Source organism: Onychostruthus taczanowskii, unplaced genomic scaffold (assembly GCF_017590055.1).
Source record: "Onychostruthus taczanowskii isolate IOZ18803 unplaced genomic scaffold, ASM1759005v1 scaffold3, whole genome shotgun sequence".
In the NCBI taxonomy this organism is placed as follows: Eukaryota; Metazoa; Chordata; class Aves; order Passeriformes; family Passeridae; genus Onychostruthus; species Onychostruthus taczanowskii.
The window spans coordinates 8,805,488-8,818,962 of NW_024500349.1; the positions used below are offsets into that span (position 1 = coordinate 8,805,488).

The window sequence follows — 13,475 nt, forward strand, 5'->3', positions numbered from 1 at the left end:
CCAGGAACGTCTTGTTTAGCTAGATACATTGTATATTGTTTAATCAACTGATTTCCATTCTCACTCTAAAATCAACCCACTGTAACTCCTGTTTGGTGAGAAGCTGCCAGTGCATCACTGAAGGTTTGTAAACACCTTGGAAGGCAAAACCATCTGAGTGAGATTAGCCTCTTCAAAATTCTAAGCTCCTGACTGAGAGAAAGCTATAAAATCATACAGCTGAGGGCATCAGGGAAATAAAAAGCCCACTATTTTGATTGTTTTGACTTTGGTGCTTTTTCTTTGCAAGAGTTTATTGTTGCATATTGCTCACGACTGGCCTGTGTGCTGACCATGTGCTGTTGTGTTCGGTTTGGCTGGGCAGACATGTTACAGAAGGACTGCTGAGGGGTGTGGATCCATCCCAAGCCGTGCAATACTCTGCTATGGAGAAGTCCACTGCAGCTGACACTCTGAAAAACCAAGAGGAGCACAAGCCCACCCAGGGACACGCACAGCAAAACCTGACAGCAGTCCCATCCGAGTCCCAGGTGTCGTCAGTCAAGTCAGAAGTCATCCCCTTCTCAACGATGACCGTCCATCACGCGCAGAGCTCGCCTGTTGTCATCCAGCCATCCCAGCACTCGGCAGCCCTGCTCCCCCACGCCCAGGGCTCTCCCTCTGCAGGCACTCACAGCGAAGCTGTGCCCACCAGTGGCCACCCCTCGGCCACCCCGGCACCGCCAGAGCCCACGGCAGGATCCCAGCCCGCGCAAGCCACACCAGCACAGGTCTCTGTCAATGGCACCACCATGCAAAGCCTTTTCATTGAGGAAATTCACAGTGCAAGTACCAGAAATCGAGCTGTATCAATTGAGGTACGGTGTATTCTACTCAACCAGCTGTCCTCTCTTTGGGTCTGAGCTCCCAGTCTCACTCTTGAGGCTGCAGGTGGGACTTCTTAAATGCACTCTGGGGATTTATGTGCTTAACGCCTCATTACACTGTACTTCTGAAGATATCCTCTGATTTTGTACCTGCTCATTGCAGAAGGGTTGGACTAGATGTCCTGTAAAGCTCCCTTAAAACCCAAATCATTCTGTGATTTTAAATGCAACAGAAAAATTACATGTAACCAAAATTAGGTAACTGTGTCTTTAAAATCATCTTTACTAAAAAAAATCAAAATTCTGGTTTAGAAATTTTAGAATACCTAACTTTTAACCAATAACATATAATTCTTGGTAACACTTGCATACGTGGATTTCGTTCACTCTTTAAATCTCCATATCCCTTATTATGGAGAAGTAAAAGTGAAAGAGTGTGAAGTTCCAGTGGGAAAACCCAGAGGTGAACTGCTGTGACTTATTACAGACAGGCACTTTAATCACCAGTGTGATGTATTAAGGCAGAGACCCAGATTTAAATTTTGCCTTTGTTCCTTTAGTGAGCAGTGGCCACTGCCAGTCTGGCATGTGTTTGTGTCAAATCTAGCACAATACAAGTCAGAACAGTGTGCAGTTACTGTTCATGTATTTCCTTCAGATGCTGACTAGAATTGAAAGAATCTATCCATACTGACCTGTATTTTTACACATGGAATTTATTTTTAAGTGATCACAATGGAAATCAGAAAAATAAATAGATGCTTTACTGGTTTTGTCTAGAAAGCTGAAAAGAAGTGGGAAGAGAAAAGACAAAACCTTGATCACTATAATGGAAAGGAATTTGAAAAGCTCTTGGAAGAGGCCCAGGCCAATATAATGAAGTCTATTCCTAACCTGGAGATGCCTCCCCAGCCAGCAGCCCTACCTAAAGGAGATGCAGCAGAAAAGCTAGAAGACTCAGGTAAGGTTTGCTAGAGTAAATGGGGCTAAAGAATTGCATATCTGGAAAGGAGAGGTTATTTTTCCTACTTTCTAGAATGTTTTCAGTTTATAGATTGCTGTGATCTTGGGGAAGGACAAAACAATCTCTCAATATACAAAAATGTGCTTTAAAAAGCAAGAATAACTTGCTGTGTGTGGGTAGAACAGTGGTAAAATCTGGCAATTGCAAGCAGGAAGATCCAGGTTAGGCATTAGGAAAAAAAACTCATAAAGATAAGGAAAGTGGAGCACTGAAACTGCGTGAGGCAGTGAGGAGGATGCAAGGTCCCCATTACTGGACAGAACGGTTTAGACTAGCACTGATCTAGAATTATATAGGTAGAGATACTTAGTTGTAGCAAGATGGTGAGATGTCCTTCCAATCCTATTTCTTTCAAAATTTAATATACAAATCCATGTCTGAATTTATTCAAAATCCAAGGAGCAAAAACGATGTCTCAGCCAAACCTTGGATTTATCCCATTGGCCAAACACACGTCAGCTGTAAAACTCTTGCCCAGCTACATCTGCAAGTTCATCCAGCTCAGTCTCTGAGAGGCAATTGGAGATGCTGTGTATGGGGAGCACAGAACCCAGCTGCCTTCTGCAGTCTGCTAGTAGTATTCCAGCACCCTCACAGGATTTTGAAGGGAATATCCAAATCTCCTCCTTTTCATATGCATTATGGAACTTTTATCCAGCAATTCCTCTATACTTGCTTATACAATTTGCATTCTCTTGCTGTGGCAGCGAGCTCCCATCTTGTGAAGGAACTTTCCTTGATCTCTTTTAAACTGATATCATACCAGCTTCATTGAGTTCCCCATAGCTCTAATATCCTCCAATTTGGTAAACAGCAGCTCTTAATTTCATTCATAAAATCATGAAGGCAGTGGATAAACCTTTATCATATCCTGGAGCTCTCCTGGAGTCAGACCCACAGACTTCAAACTGTGAACTTCCAGTCTTTCTGGTCCCTCCATCCAGGCCAGCTGCTCCCTTCAGAGGCTGGATTCAGTTGCCCTTGTTTAACCCCACTTTGTCCTTCTGGAGCTGTGGAGGTCAGAGCTGCATGCTGCACTCAAGGTGTTGGCATGCCAACATGGTAAAAAGCTGAAAAACAATGCCCTAGGGGTTGTGTAGACAAATTAATATAGAATTTGGGAGGAATGTTTTCAGATCCAGCATTTGTTCTGAGTGTACGTTTGACGCTGCCAAGTTTTGGCTTCTTGGATGTTTTGCAACATACATGTTTAAAATAAATTCTGTTGAACCTCATAAAATAATTTTAGAATTCTGCCACCCTTCAGTGAGATTACTGGCTATCAACACAATTAGCTTGTATAATGTGTGGCATAAATAGAAGAAGTCAGTGAAAATAAGTACCATATGGGTGCAGTGAGCTGTGACATCTTAAAAAGTGCAGAGCACAGTAACTGAGAAGTTTTTAAGTTGCATAGTTAACTAATCCACTTCTAGAATACAGTTTTGCACAGTGTGCAGCCAGCAGATTGAAGACATTGACAAGATTTGATGAGATTGAGACATTTGCCTTCTGTTGTGCATAATGAAACCTACAATAGTAACATAAATACAGGAACAGCAAAACTGTTCCTTAATATCTGATTAAATATCTCACATACCACTCAGCTCTTCTGTGACTGAGGATGAAAAGTTCAGTACCACTGTGCTATAGATGTGAAAACTGAGCAGCATAAGAAAAGACAGACCACCTGTCTACCAATACAATACATAAAAAATTTTGGCCATAAATGAGCAGAGCCCTCTGTTGGCTCAACTGCAGAACCCAGAAAGATCATGTTCCCAGATTGTGTCTCATCCATTCTCCACACAGAACCTCTCCCAGTGAAGAAACTCTTCTTTTGTCTCTGCAAAGCAGAAAGCAAAATAAAATTACACACTTTACACAGTTTTCCACATGACTCTGTAAATATTTCTTTAATGTCTTGACTCTAACTCATCTTTGTAGCAAGACTCTTCCGTGAAAAATGTGATTTTTTTTCCTAGCATGCACACTAGAAATTGGTCTCCTTCATCTCTCTTTGTGCCTTCATATGTGAGAATGCTGATTTTTGCAAGTGATGAGTGATCAGTAGCTTCCATTAAAGAGAGTTTATCTGACTGCAGACACTGCCTCAAGGCAGGCATTATTATTTCGAAACCTTTTGAATTTATTTTGGTACAACTGGAAGTCTGTATGGTGAGAGCAATTAGTTCCCATCTATCTGTACCTGTTGAAAAATTCTGCAGTTTAGTGAAACAGCTGGTGAGAAACAACTCCCATTTTGTTCACAGAAGTGCTGCACCCTTTGGCACGAAAGAAGGTTCCATAATGTGTAGGTTTTGTTCATGGGCAGTCTCAGGCTTAGTGAGTTAAATTTGTTCATTTACTCCTCCCTCTTTAAATTTGACAGGGAAAAAAAAAAAAAAAACCAACAAAAAACCCAACAGAATAAGATCTTCCCTGCAATGTTTTTTCCTCTAATTTTTTTTTTCCTTCCCATTTATATTGAGGAAATATAATCATTCAGTAAATAAAATAGAAATCCATCTTTGAAGTTTTATGTGCAGCCTGGCATCACTGCACTGACCATGAGCAAACCCCTTCACAGCCTCACAGCCTTTCCTTAATGACTCCAGCTAAGGGATGTGAGAGGGATTAGCCTTCAATAACCAGTGCACCTGCCACACTCAGTGGCAGTATTTCTTGCCTGTGTTTTTATCTCCCATTTTGAGGATGGAGATGGATGAGTGTCTCAGAGATGGTAAGAATCATGGGTTTTTTGTGCCTTCTGTGTCTCTCATCCAACCCTGCTCTCATTAAGTGTGAGAAAAACTTGGAATTCTTGCAATCAGAGTCACTACCAGTTTGAGGCCAATGGGTTGTGCCCATTAAAAGGAATAGGGATTTGCAAAAGCCCTACATCAACATCTGCTAAACACCATCTTGGAGAATTACTCTGATTTTACAGCAGAAGTACATCTGATGTAATTAAAAACTGAGTGGTGTGTGTTGACCAAAGAAGTGGTCTAATGTAAAGTGCATCTGGAAATTCACTCTTCTTGCAGTCTGGCAAGTGAGTGCCAGATAACCAGGGAGGGAGATAATACAACTGAACATTTCTTTAAGCTTAAGCAGCTTCAAAGAACGTTGTGCTAAGAAGGAAACAAAGATGAGACCAGGTCAGACAAGGGCTAGCCTGGAGTGTTGGAGGAGCCTGCAGAGGCCCAGGAGTGGGCAGTTATGCAATAATTTCCCCAGAGGGAACACTTAGCCCTAAACAGCTGGGTAATCCCAAAAGCAGGATGTTTTATCTTTCTGGATTATATTTATTCCAGCTGTTTATGTAACACTGAGTAGCTGCAGAAAGGTTGTTCTTTTGCTCTTGGAAATAAACACTGTAAACAGCAGTGTGAAAACAGTGGCTGTTGCCATATTTATGATGCTTAGCCTGTCAGCAGAAACACACAGGGACAGGTCATGAGCTGGGTAATGCTGCTGCTGGAAATAATGCTGTCCAGGGACAGTGGGGAGGAGGAAGTGGCAGCTGCTGGGGCAGCATCCTCAGGGGCAGTGCCAGTTTGGAACTGGTCTTCTCTAGGAAGAGTCTCCTCAGAAAGCAAGGGCTGGCTCTGCTTGGCCTTTGCATTTGGTATTTGAATCTTCTTGGCTTAGAAAAATATGTATTCTATGATAATTCAAAGGCAAAACTGTACATTCCTAGAATTACAGCAAGTTAAGAGAAAATAAATGCTCCCTAAGAAGAGGGGCAAGTGCAGTTGCCTCTGGTGATCCCCTGCCCTGCTCAGAGATGAGAGGACTCACTGAAATGCAAGGGTGGCATCTCTAGAGTACTGCTTGCATTTTCACTCAGCCTTTGTGTGAACTTAGCTAGTTATGTCCAGCTGTGAGATGGACAGAACTCTTCAGCTCCTTGCACCTTGCCAGAAACACCTCCCAGGCAGAGCAGAAAGTGTGCTGCTGATTGCTTCAGAATTGCTGAGAACAATGAGAAGCCTCCAGGCTGGTGTCTCATTGTATCCATGTCAGTGGCCTTGCTCTCAGAGGAGGCTGAGGGGCCCTGTCTGTAAGCAGGCACCCAGAACCTGCTCCTTCACACGTGTGCTGTGCTATCCCACTTGTACCAATGGCTATACCCAGATACAGTGGCCTAGAGGACAGGAGTTCTGCTGAAAATCTCTGGAGGAAGTGATCCAGTTTCTCTGTGCAAGTACAGCACTGTTTACTTTCATTCAGGGCAGTTACACTTGAATACCAAATGTGTTTCTGTTCATATATTCAGCAACAGGACTTTTTAAGACATTTTTTTCCTTTCCAGTTGAGGCAGGTATGCAGATACTGTTTTCCTCTCCTTCACCTATGCTGACTTTGTGCTGCTCTGTTTACCTGCAGAAGAAGCTCCTGATGGAGAGCAGGATAATGAGAAGCTGACCAAGTCTCCACCTCCCCCACCTCCACGGCGCAGTTACCTGCCAGGGTCAGGACTGACCACAACGAGATCAGGAGATGTCATCTACACAGCCAGGAAGGAGGCTGCTGCTCTCAAGGTTCGGTGATTCATACTCCAGGCAGCCAAACTCCTGATGAGAGGTTGGCAAAGAGACAAGACACAGGCTTGGGCCTATAAACCACAAAATAACTTGAGGCAGAGCGGTGTCCTGGAGAGCTACTGAAACTGCTCACCAGGATGCACTTCTTTTAGGCCAAATGAGCAAGTAAGATGTGATCAGTTCTGTTTACAGGAGTCTTGCTGCTCTTATCTCCTAGCAATGCAGCAGGCAAGTCACAGGCTGCTTTCATTTAGTGTGGTAAGAAGATTAAAAATAAATAAAAAAAGAAGCATGCCTGAAACAGATGGGGAAGATCAGGTCAGATTTGAGAGTGTTTTTACAGAAATGTTGCAAATTAGTTTATTTGGGCTTGTAAAAAAAAAAAGCATGCCTGAAACAGAAGATCAGGTCAGATTTGAGAGTGTTTTTACAGAAATGTTGCAAATTAGTTTATTTGGGCTTGTTGTTCCCCATCTGTTCCAGGGAAGGAAGTGGTAGGAAGTCCAATTTAGGAAGCTTTTTAATCTGTGAACATACAATCACGTCAGCAATATTGGTTGCTTTTGAACGGGTGAAGTAGCAGGAAGAGGGACCTTGCAGAAGAAGAGTTGCAGTAGTGTTGAATTTTTGGGTGTTTACTTTGCATCAGGAGGGTTCAGCTGTGTTATCTGTGCTTTCTCATCCCCTTGTAGGAATGCAGTGAAGATGCTGGGCAAACAGCACAATCCAAAGCCCCTAAAGAGGACCAGGCATTGTCTCGGAGCACCGGGCATGCTGTAGCACCAGCTGCAAAAGATGAAGAGGAAGAGGAAGGAGATAAAATAATGGCAGAATTACAGGTATGCCTTTTGGGTTGCACATGAGGACACCTGTGCCCAATATCACTTCTAGGGCCTCTGTGCAATTTCTAGTTCAGAACATGAAGGAAAGTAGGTCTGCTAGCCTCACCCAGTACCACTTTGTTGCACTGAGTGGTACACTTTTTGGAAGTACTACCAAATTTTGTTCAAGATGTCTGGAGCTGAGACAGTGGTCAAGAATGCAGTAGCTGCCACTGGAGAAGCCTGCACATGGAAGTGGGACAAGTAAAACATTTTTGTGCATTCAGTGTGGTTGTCCCTGGCCTAGTGTTTCTCACTAGTACCAGACTGGCAAGGTGCTGAGAGCCTCTGTCATGTGTGCTGTCTTTGGTGGGAACAGAGAACAACTGGGTCTGTTCCTGGTGGGCTGTGCTATGGTCCAGAGTTTCCCAGAATGGTTGAACACTGAGACATTGCCCATTCCCTGGGGTGTAACTGGTACATCACTCTGCCAGTGGCATAGAGGAGTCCTCTCTTGCTGGTCCTTCACTTGACATCACATAGGACAGTTCAGTGATGAAAATGCTGCAGTAAATGCCAACTATTCCAGCTACCATCAGTGAGCTCCAGCTTCCCAGGGGCATCCTCTGCCCTCTTCCATGCCCACATGAGGAAGGGAGATGTGGATCAGCCTAACTAGCTATAACTTCTGGTATTTTAGAGCACTGTCGCAACGTGACATGATCCCTGCTGTCCACCTGCCAACAAGTGGGCTTGGTGCTGCCCAGGGAGCATTCAGAGCACAGGAGATGTGAGCACTGGGCTGTAACTGTTAGATCTGAGGGGTGCACCCTGCTCCTTTCCTCAGCTCTCACCCACCAGTGCTGGTTTGCAGGAGTGAGAGCAGTTCACCCTTATCCCCCCCGTGTGCTGATGACCAGCGAGGCAGCAGAGCTGGGGACACAGAAACTGTCACAGCATCTCTGTCTCTTGGAAAACAACCTCTGCCTTGCAACTGGGGACACTGAAGTGGAGGTTAAGGTATGGAAAGGGGGGCTGAGGGAAGCTGAGGAGGAGAAATAGGCATGGGAATGGCATTCAACAGGGAGTGGGTGTTTAAATGCTAACTTTGTGGGCTAGCAATACTCATGTCAAACCAATACCAAATACCAGGTATATTTTAGAAGCTTAACAGAATACCATGTTATAGAAGGGGCAAATTGCCTGATCTGAGGGCTACATGCTCATTAGTTTGATGTCAGTCATAGGCAAAAAGATGGAAAATGAGATACGGAATTCAATCATCGAAGAACTAATGGACAGACATAAACAGTTGTGCCAGTGAGCACAATGTAATGGAACAGAGAGCTGTCAAAAGAAGCAACACTCTTGATCAAGTAACAGGTTTGACTGCTTAAACTGGATTGTATACCTATAAACATTTTGGTAAGGCATTTGATCAAACATCACACAACATTCTTATGGAAATCTGGCACCTCAGAGTATACCAAAAACCCCTCTTGCAGCATAATTGAGACCATCTGCTTTTAAAATCACTGACCTTGATGCAGGTGTTGCTGCTATGACAGGTCTCATAGGAAACAGCAACAGGCCCAGTATCTCTCTGTATTTTCATCAAAAACCTGGGAATACATTTAAAATCCTTACTGTGTAAATCATCTTAATTCAGATCAGTGAAGTATGACAGCGGAGACATGATAGCGATCACTTAATGGTCATAGTTCTTTGCTGAATAAAAAGTCCACATGAAGAGCAACAACATATTGGCCAGGCCACAACTGCATGCATTGGAAACAAGCAGGACTTACAGTAAAAAGTTGACAGGAGCTCCCTGATGCCACAAAATTGTGTCTGCTTCAGGAGTAGATGTGAGAACGTGGCGTGTTTTTATGCCTGTGTACAAGATCAGTGAGATCCACACTGTGCTGCTGCATCCATGACTAAGTATCCATGTGTCTCCCATCTGAAAAGCCTGTTAAGAATATGAAGGTTCAGAAGAAATTTGAGTGCTATGTGAAGATTTTTAATGTAGCAGGAAAAGGCATCATAATCATCAGTGGCTGTAGCACAAACTATTTGGAGACTGTTATAGATATTTCAGAGCAAAGGTGATAAAAATACCAAAGGGAAATAGCTTTTTTGACACTTAATGTCTGAAGGACTTTGAGGATGCTTTACTCAAAACCACATCACTGGTCTCACAAATGGGTGAGTTGGGGAAAAGTCCATATCCTCTATTGTGAGGAGCTCTATTTTTTCTATTCATTTCATGTCATCTTAGGTGCTCTGGTCTATTAACATATGCAAATAGCATGTAATGGAAAACCAGAAGAAAGTCTACATCCTGATTTTTTTGCACTGGATTTTTTCTGTTATCCTTACCTTTCTGATTGTGCATAAACATGCAATACATACAAAGAATATGTATTAAGTGTTAAGTATTTAAAGAACAGGCCTGATTCTGATCTGTAATCAGGGCTATTAATTTCATGAATTGCCAGGAACCAAATAATTTCCCTAATACATGGTATAACAATAGAATCTTACTGCATGTCATGGTGTCCCTGACTCCTGTGAGCACTCCCCCCTCTTTGCTGTGTCCTCCCTGCACAGCTCACTGGAGGCAGGCCATGTGCCAGTAGAGGCTACAGAAATTCTGGTGAGGCACATTTGCTGCCTGCACTGCACAGTGATGGTGGCAGTGTTAGTTTTGCTCTTCCAGATCTGGGAGCCAGCTGGATAGAGAAACTCAAGGGAAATGAAAGGAGGATAGCAAAATAAATGGCTGAAAAGTCTGGGCCATGCTCTGGAGGATACATGGTGGGAGGCCAGTGCCCACAAACCCACAGGTTGGGACAGTCAATTTATGGCTCATTATTGAAGACTGTAACAAACATCTCCATGTTTAAAGTTTTAATAACAGTTTGTGTGGGAGAAGTGGCATTATGTAACTCTTGCATTATCAGCCACAAGGAAATAGGTGCTGTCACAGGCCCCAAGTTTGTCATGGGCTTCCTACGATAGTCTGTAGCACCTTGGTGGGTCTCCGTTGCCTGCAAATCAGAAATCAAGCTTGTCCTCCTTACAGGGAGCACTGAGGTCAGCATATGTTAGAGTCTTGAGAGGCTGGAAGGGATGCCCTGGTTCTCTGAATCTGATAGTCTGAAATCTCTATCTCATCAGCTTGTAGAAAACATTGTTGAGCTGTGACTGTTGAAAACAAGTGTTCTCTTTGTAGATGGTCATCTCCAGATATTTCTATGAAAAGTTCTTGGTCTCCTGATAACCTGTAGTATTTATTTCCTAGGCTTTCCAGAAGTGCTCTTTTATGGATGTAAACTCAAACAGTCATGCTGAACAGTCCAGAAATGATACACATGTTAAAGACATAAGGCCTGGGACTTTAATGCATCACAAGGAAAAGAAGGTAACAAGTGGCAATTGTAGACATGCCACCCGGTCTTGGCATAACCTTCTTTCCTTCAAAACTAATCTTATATCCTGTGTCCTGTTCTCTTTAACCCCCACCCACCACTGCCCAGCAGTTTCCTTCCTTTTATCTCCGTATGGCTCAGAAATGCTCATACAGAGCTCTGTATTAAACTGTATTATGTGTCTCATCAGCAATAGTACAACGGTTGCATGAAGCCTTTTCATTCTGTGCAAACAAAACAGGGTCCATCTGTTTCTGTCAGAGATGCTCATACTACTTAGAACATCCTTCCCCAGCTGTTCTGGTGATGGATGGTGAAGCATCTCTCCTAAGCTTGAGGGGAGTTAATGGTTCCTCTCAGTCTCTAGAGCCAGTTTGAGAATGTGTGCTTTATTTTGTTTCATTTCTTGGTTCCAGAAATAGTTGTTTATTCAGAAATCCCATTCAGTGTACTGGATGACAGAGAGTCAAAGTGGATGGCAGGAATTTGTCCTTATGCTGAAGGGCAATGCCCAAAATTCAGTCATGGGACTGAGAAGAGGTGCCGTGTGTGTGGGGCTGTAGGCAGGTCAAGGGTAAATTTCACAGCTGTGCATGGACTGGAGGTGCCAACTGAGTTGATTTGACTTAGAATGCAGCCAGTGTGCAGGACAAGAAAAGGACAAGTACTTTGCCCTTGCAGACCTCTCTCTTATGTATAATAATAATAATAATAATGAGTTGCATCACTGCTGGGGTTAGGGGGTCTGTGCAGGCATGACAACTTGTCAGCCAAATGCCAGTTTGCAGTGAAGGTGGGGAAGAAAACACAGCTCTTCAGCACAGCATTTCAACCTTCTCATCTCAACCTCTTCTGCATTTTGTGTATGCAAATGCTACCAGGTCAGGGCATTTGCACTTAAGGACTTGTGTTGGAGCTGCCCAGACAGCAGTTCTGGTCTAAAGCTGCAAACAGCTGGCTGGGCAAGGGTACAGGTCCGTGGGTATGAGGGAAAAAGGACAAACTGTTCTGTTTGTATGACAGTGCTACAGAGGAAAAAAAAAAAAAAAAAGTGTGAATTCATCCTCATTAGTGTTGTTGTCAGAATGAGAAGATCATATTTTTACATGATCCTGGGTCTTCACTCAGGACACTGCATATCCTGTAGCACAAACATTTCTTTGAAACGTGCTGCCAAGTAATTGTCATAAACTGATATTTATTTGAATAACACAGAATCCAGGAAATTAAGGCTAATGAGATCTGTTTTTGTAATCTGACGTGACAGAGTGTTTATTGGCTTTAAATATGGAACATTATGGTCACGATAAAATCATTGAGGAAATGAGTTTTGTTGTGGTTTTATTTTTTTAGTAGAAAAGCAGAAGTTCCTAAAATAAGACACATTGTACAAGGACACTGTGAGGTGTTTCACTAGTGCTTGGAACTAGAAGTGGACCATGCTAAAAAAAGATATACAGTCAGCATATCCAGAGGCAACAAGTGCCTTTAAGTGACTTGGCCTAATTTTGGGGGGTCTGACATGCTGTGGGACTGGGAGGTGCTGAGCACTGAGCAGGCCAGGGCCTGAGGGGACACAAGCCCTGGAGTTTGGTTCCCAAAGGGCCTCTCAGCACAACTGTCAGCCTGCCCACCGAGGCCTTGCTGCTGTGCTGGTTTGTATGAGAGCTCTTCCTCATCTAGAAATATGAGGAAGCAGCTGCTCATCCTTGTTGCTGCTGAACAAGCCTTTGTGGAAGTGTGACTCTGGTGTATGAGTGACTTTGTTGCTTCTGTGTTTTGATTGTGAGTAAAGTTTTCCTGTAAAATCCTCCAACACTACATAAGACAATGTCACATAAGGTGTAGAAACTAGACCTGGTGAACTTCTGTATGCATGGGGTGTGCATGCACAGCCAACCTGGGGATTTCTGCACCATCACTCATCCATCTCAGGTGGGACAGCAATGCTCCTGACCGTTCTGCATGTCTTGACGCTCACATAAATACAATCTGTCCTGGTGTGTTAGCAGTCAGCTCCTAGTCTCAAGCAAGCAATGTCAGTGTTATTGCTTTTGGTTCACTGCCTTCAGGCACTTGAGGCCAAATTACTTTCCATCTTGGTGAGCTGTCTTTTGACTCTAGATTTCTCTCTTATTCATCGCCCTGGTGTCTCTTCAGGTCAGTTCTTCATCCTGATGATTGGTGTTTCTCCTAAGTTGTCACTAGCACTTAAATCAACCCCAGAGAAAAGCCTGGTGTTAGGAAACAGCATTTCCAGGGATCCTCACTTGCAAATAAAGTCCCCCTGAAGTTTCTTTGCTGGGAATAAACATACTTCTTTTGAGCCAGTGGATGACCTCTCTGTTTGGTGTTTGGCATTTCTGCTGTAAGTGAATGTAGCTCAAGGTTTCATTCTGCACTCCCACAGACACCACAGGGTGTCACTGGTAATTCTAATGGAATGCTTCTAAGCTGCAGCAAGGATTTAGAAGTGCTCAGACTGTAATGATACTAATTGTGATGGAGCAGCTCAGGTGTGACCAACATTAGAAGGAGCAAAATGTAACTTGAAAATCAGCTTTTACTGGTATAAAACTTCCTTTCAAGGCAAGCCAGACTCACTGTCAGCCCTTCCATGCCAGCCTCCCTTTGACATGTCCCAGCAGAATGTGAGCAGATACTGTGAGACTTTCAGCTTCAATCTTAAAAAATCATGGTGGGGCTGGGGGGTTTAGCAGGAAGGTGAACAGGTCATGGAGCACTGTGTTGGAAATACGGTAATTAATGTGCTTATGCAT

General features: G+C 43.5%; 1 protein-coding gene across 15 annotated transcripts in view; it reads left to right on the forward strand.

Moving 5' to 3' along the window:
- Window positions 1-13,475, forward strand: part of KIAA1217 (KIAA1217 ortholog) — a 177,640-nt gene that overhangs the window by 159,276 nt on the left and 4,889 nt on the right. For 12 of the 15 annotated variants that reach the window (XM_041408966.1, XM_041408952.1, XM_041408953.1 and 9 more), the window contains 5 exons: window positions 365-857; window positions 1,647-1,827; window positions 6,283-6,437; window positions 7,133-7,279; window positions 10,569-10,688. In XM_041408966.1, coding sequence (XP_041264900.1) covers window positions 365-857; window positions 1,647-1,827; window positions 6,283-6,437; window positions 7,133-7,279; window positions 10,569-10,688 — 1,096 coding nt within the window. The remainder of the gene's footprint in view (window positions 1-364; window positions 858-1,646; window positions 1,828-6,282; window positions 6,438-7,132; window positions 7,280-10,568; window positions 10,689-13,475) is intronic. The other 3 variants (XM_041408957.1, XM_041408961.1, XM_041408955.1) reach the window with 2 other exon arrangements.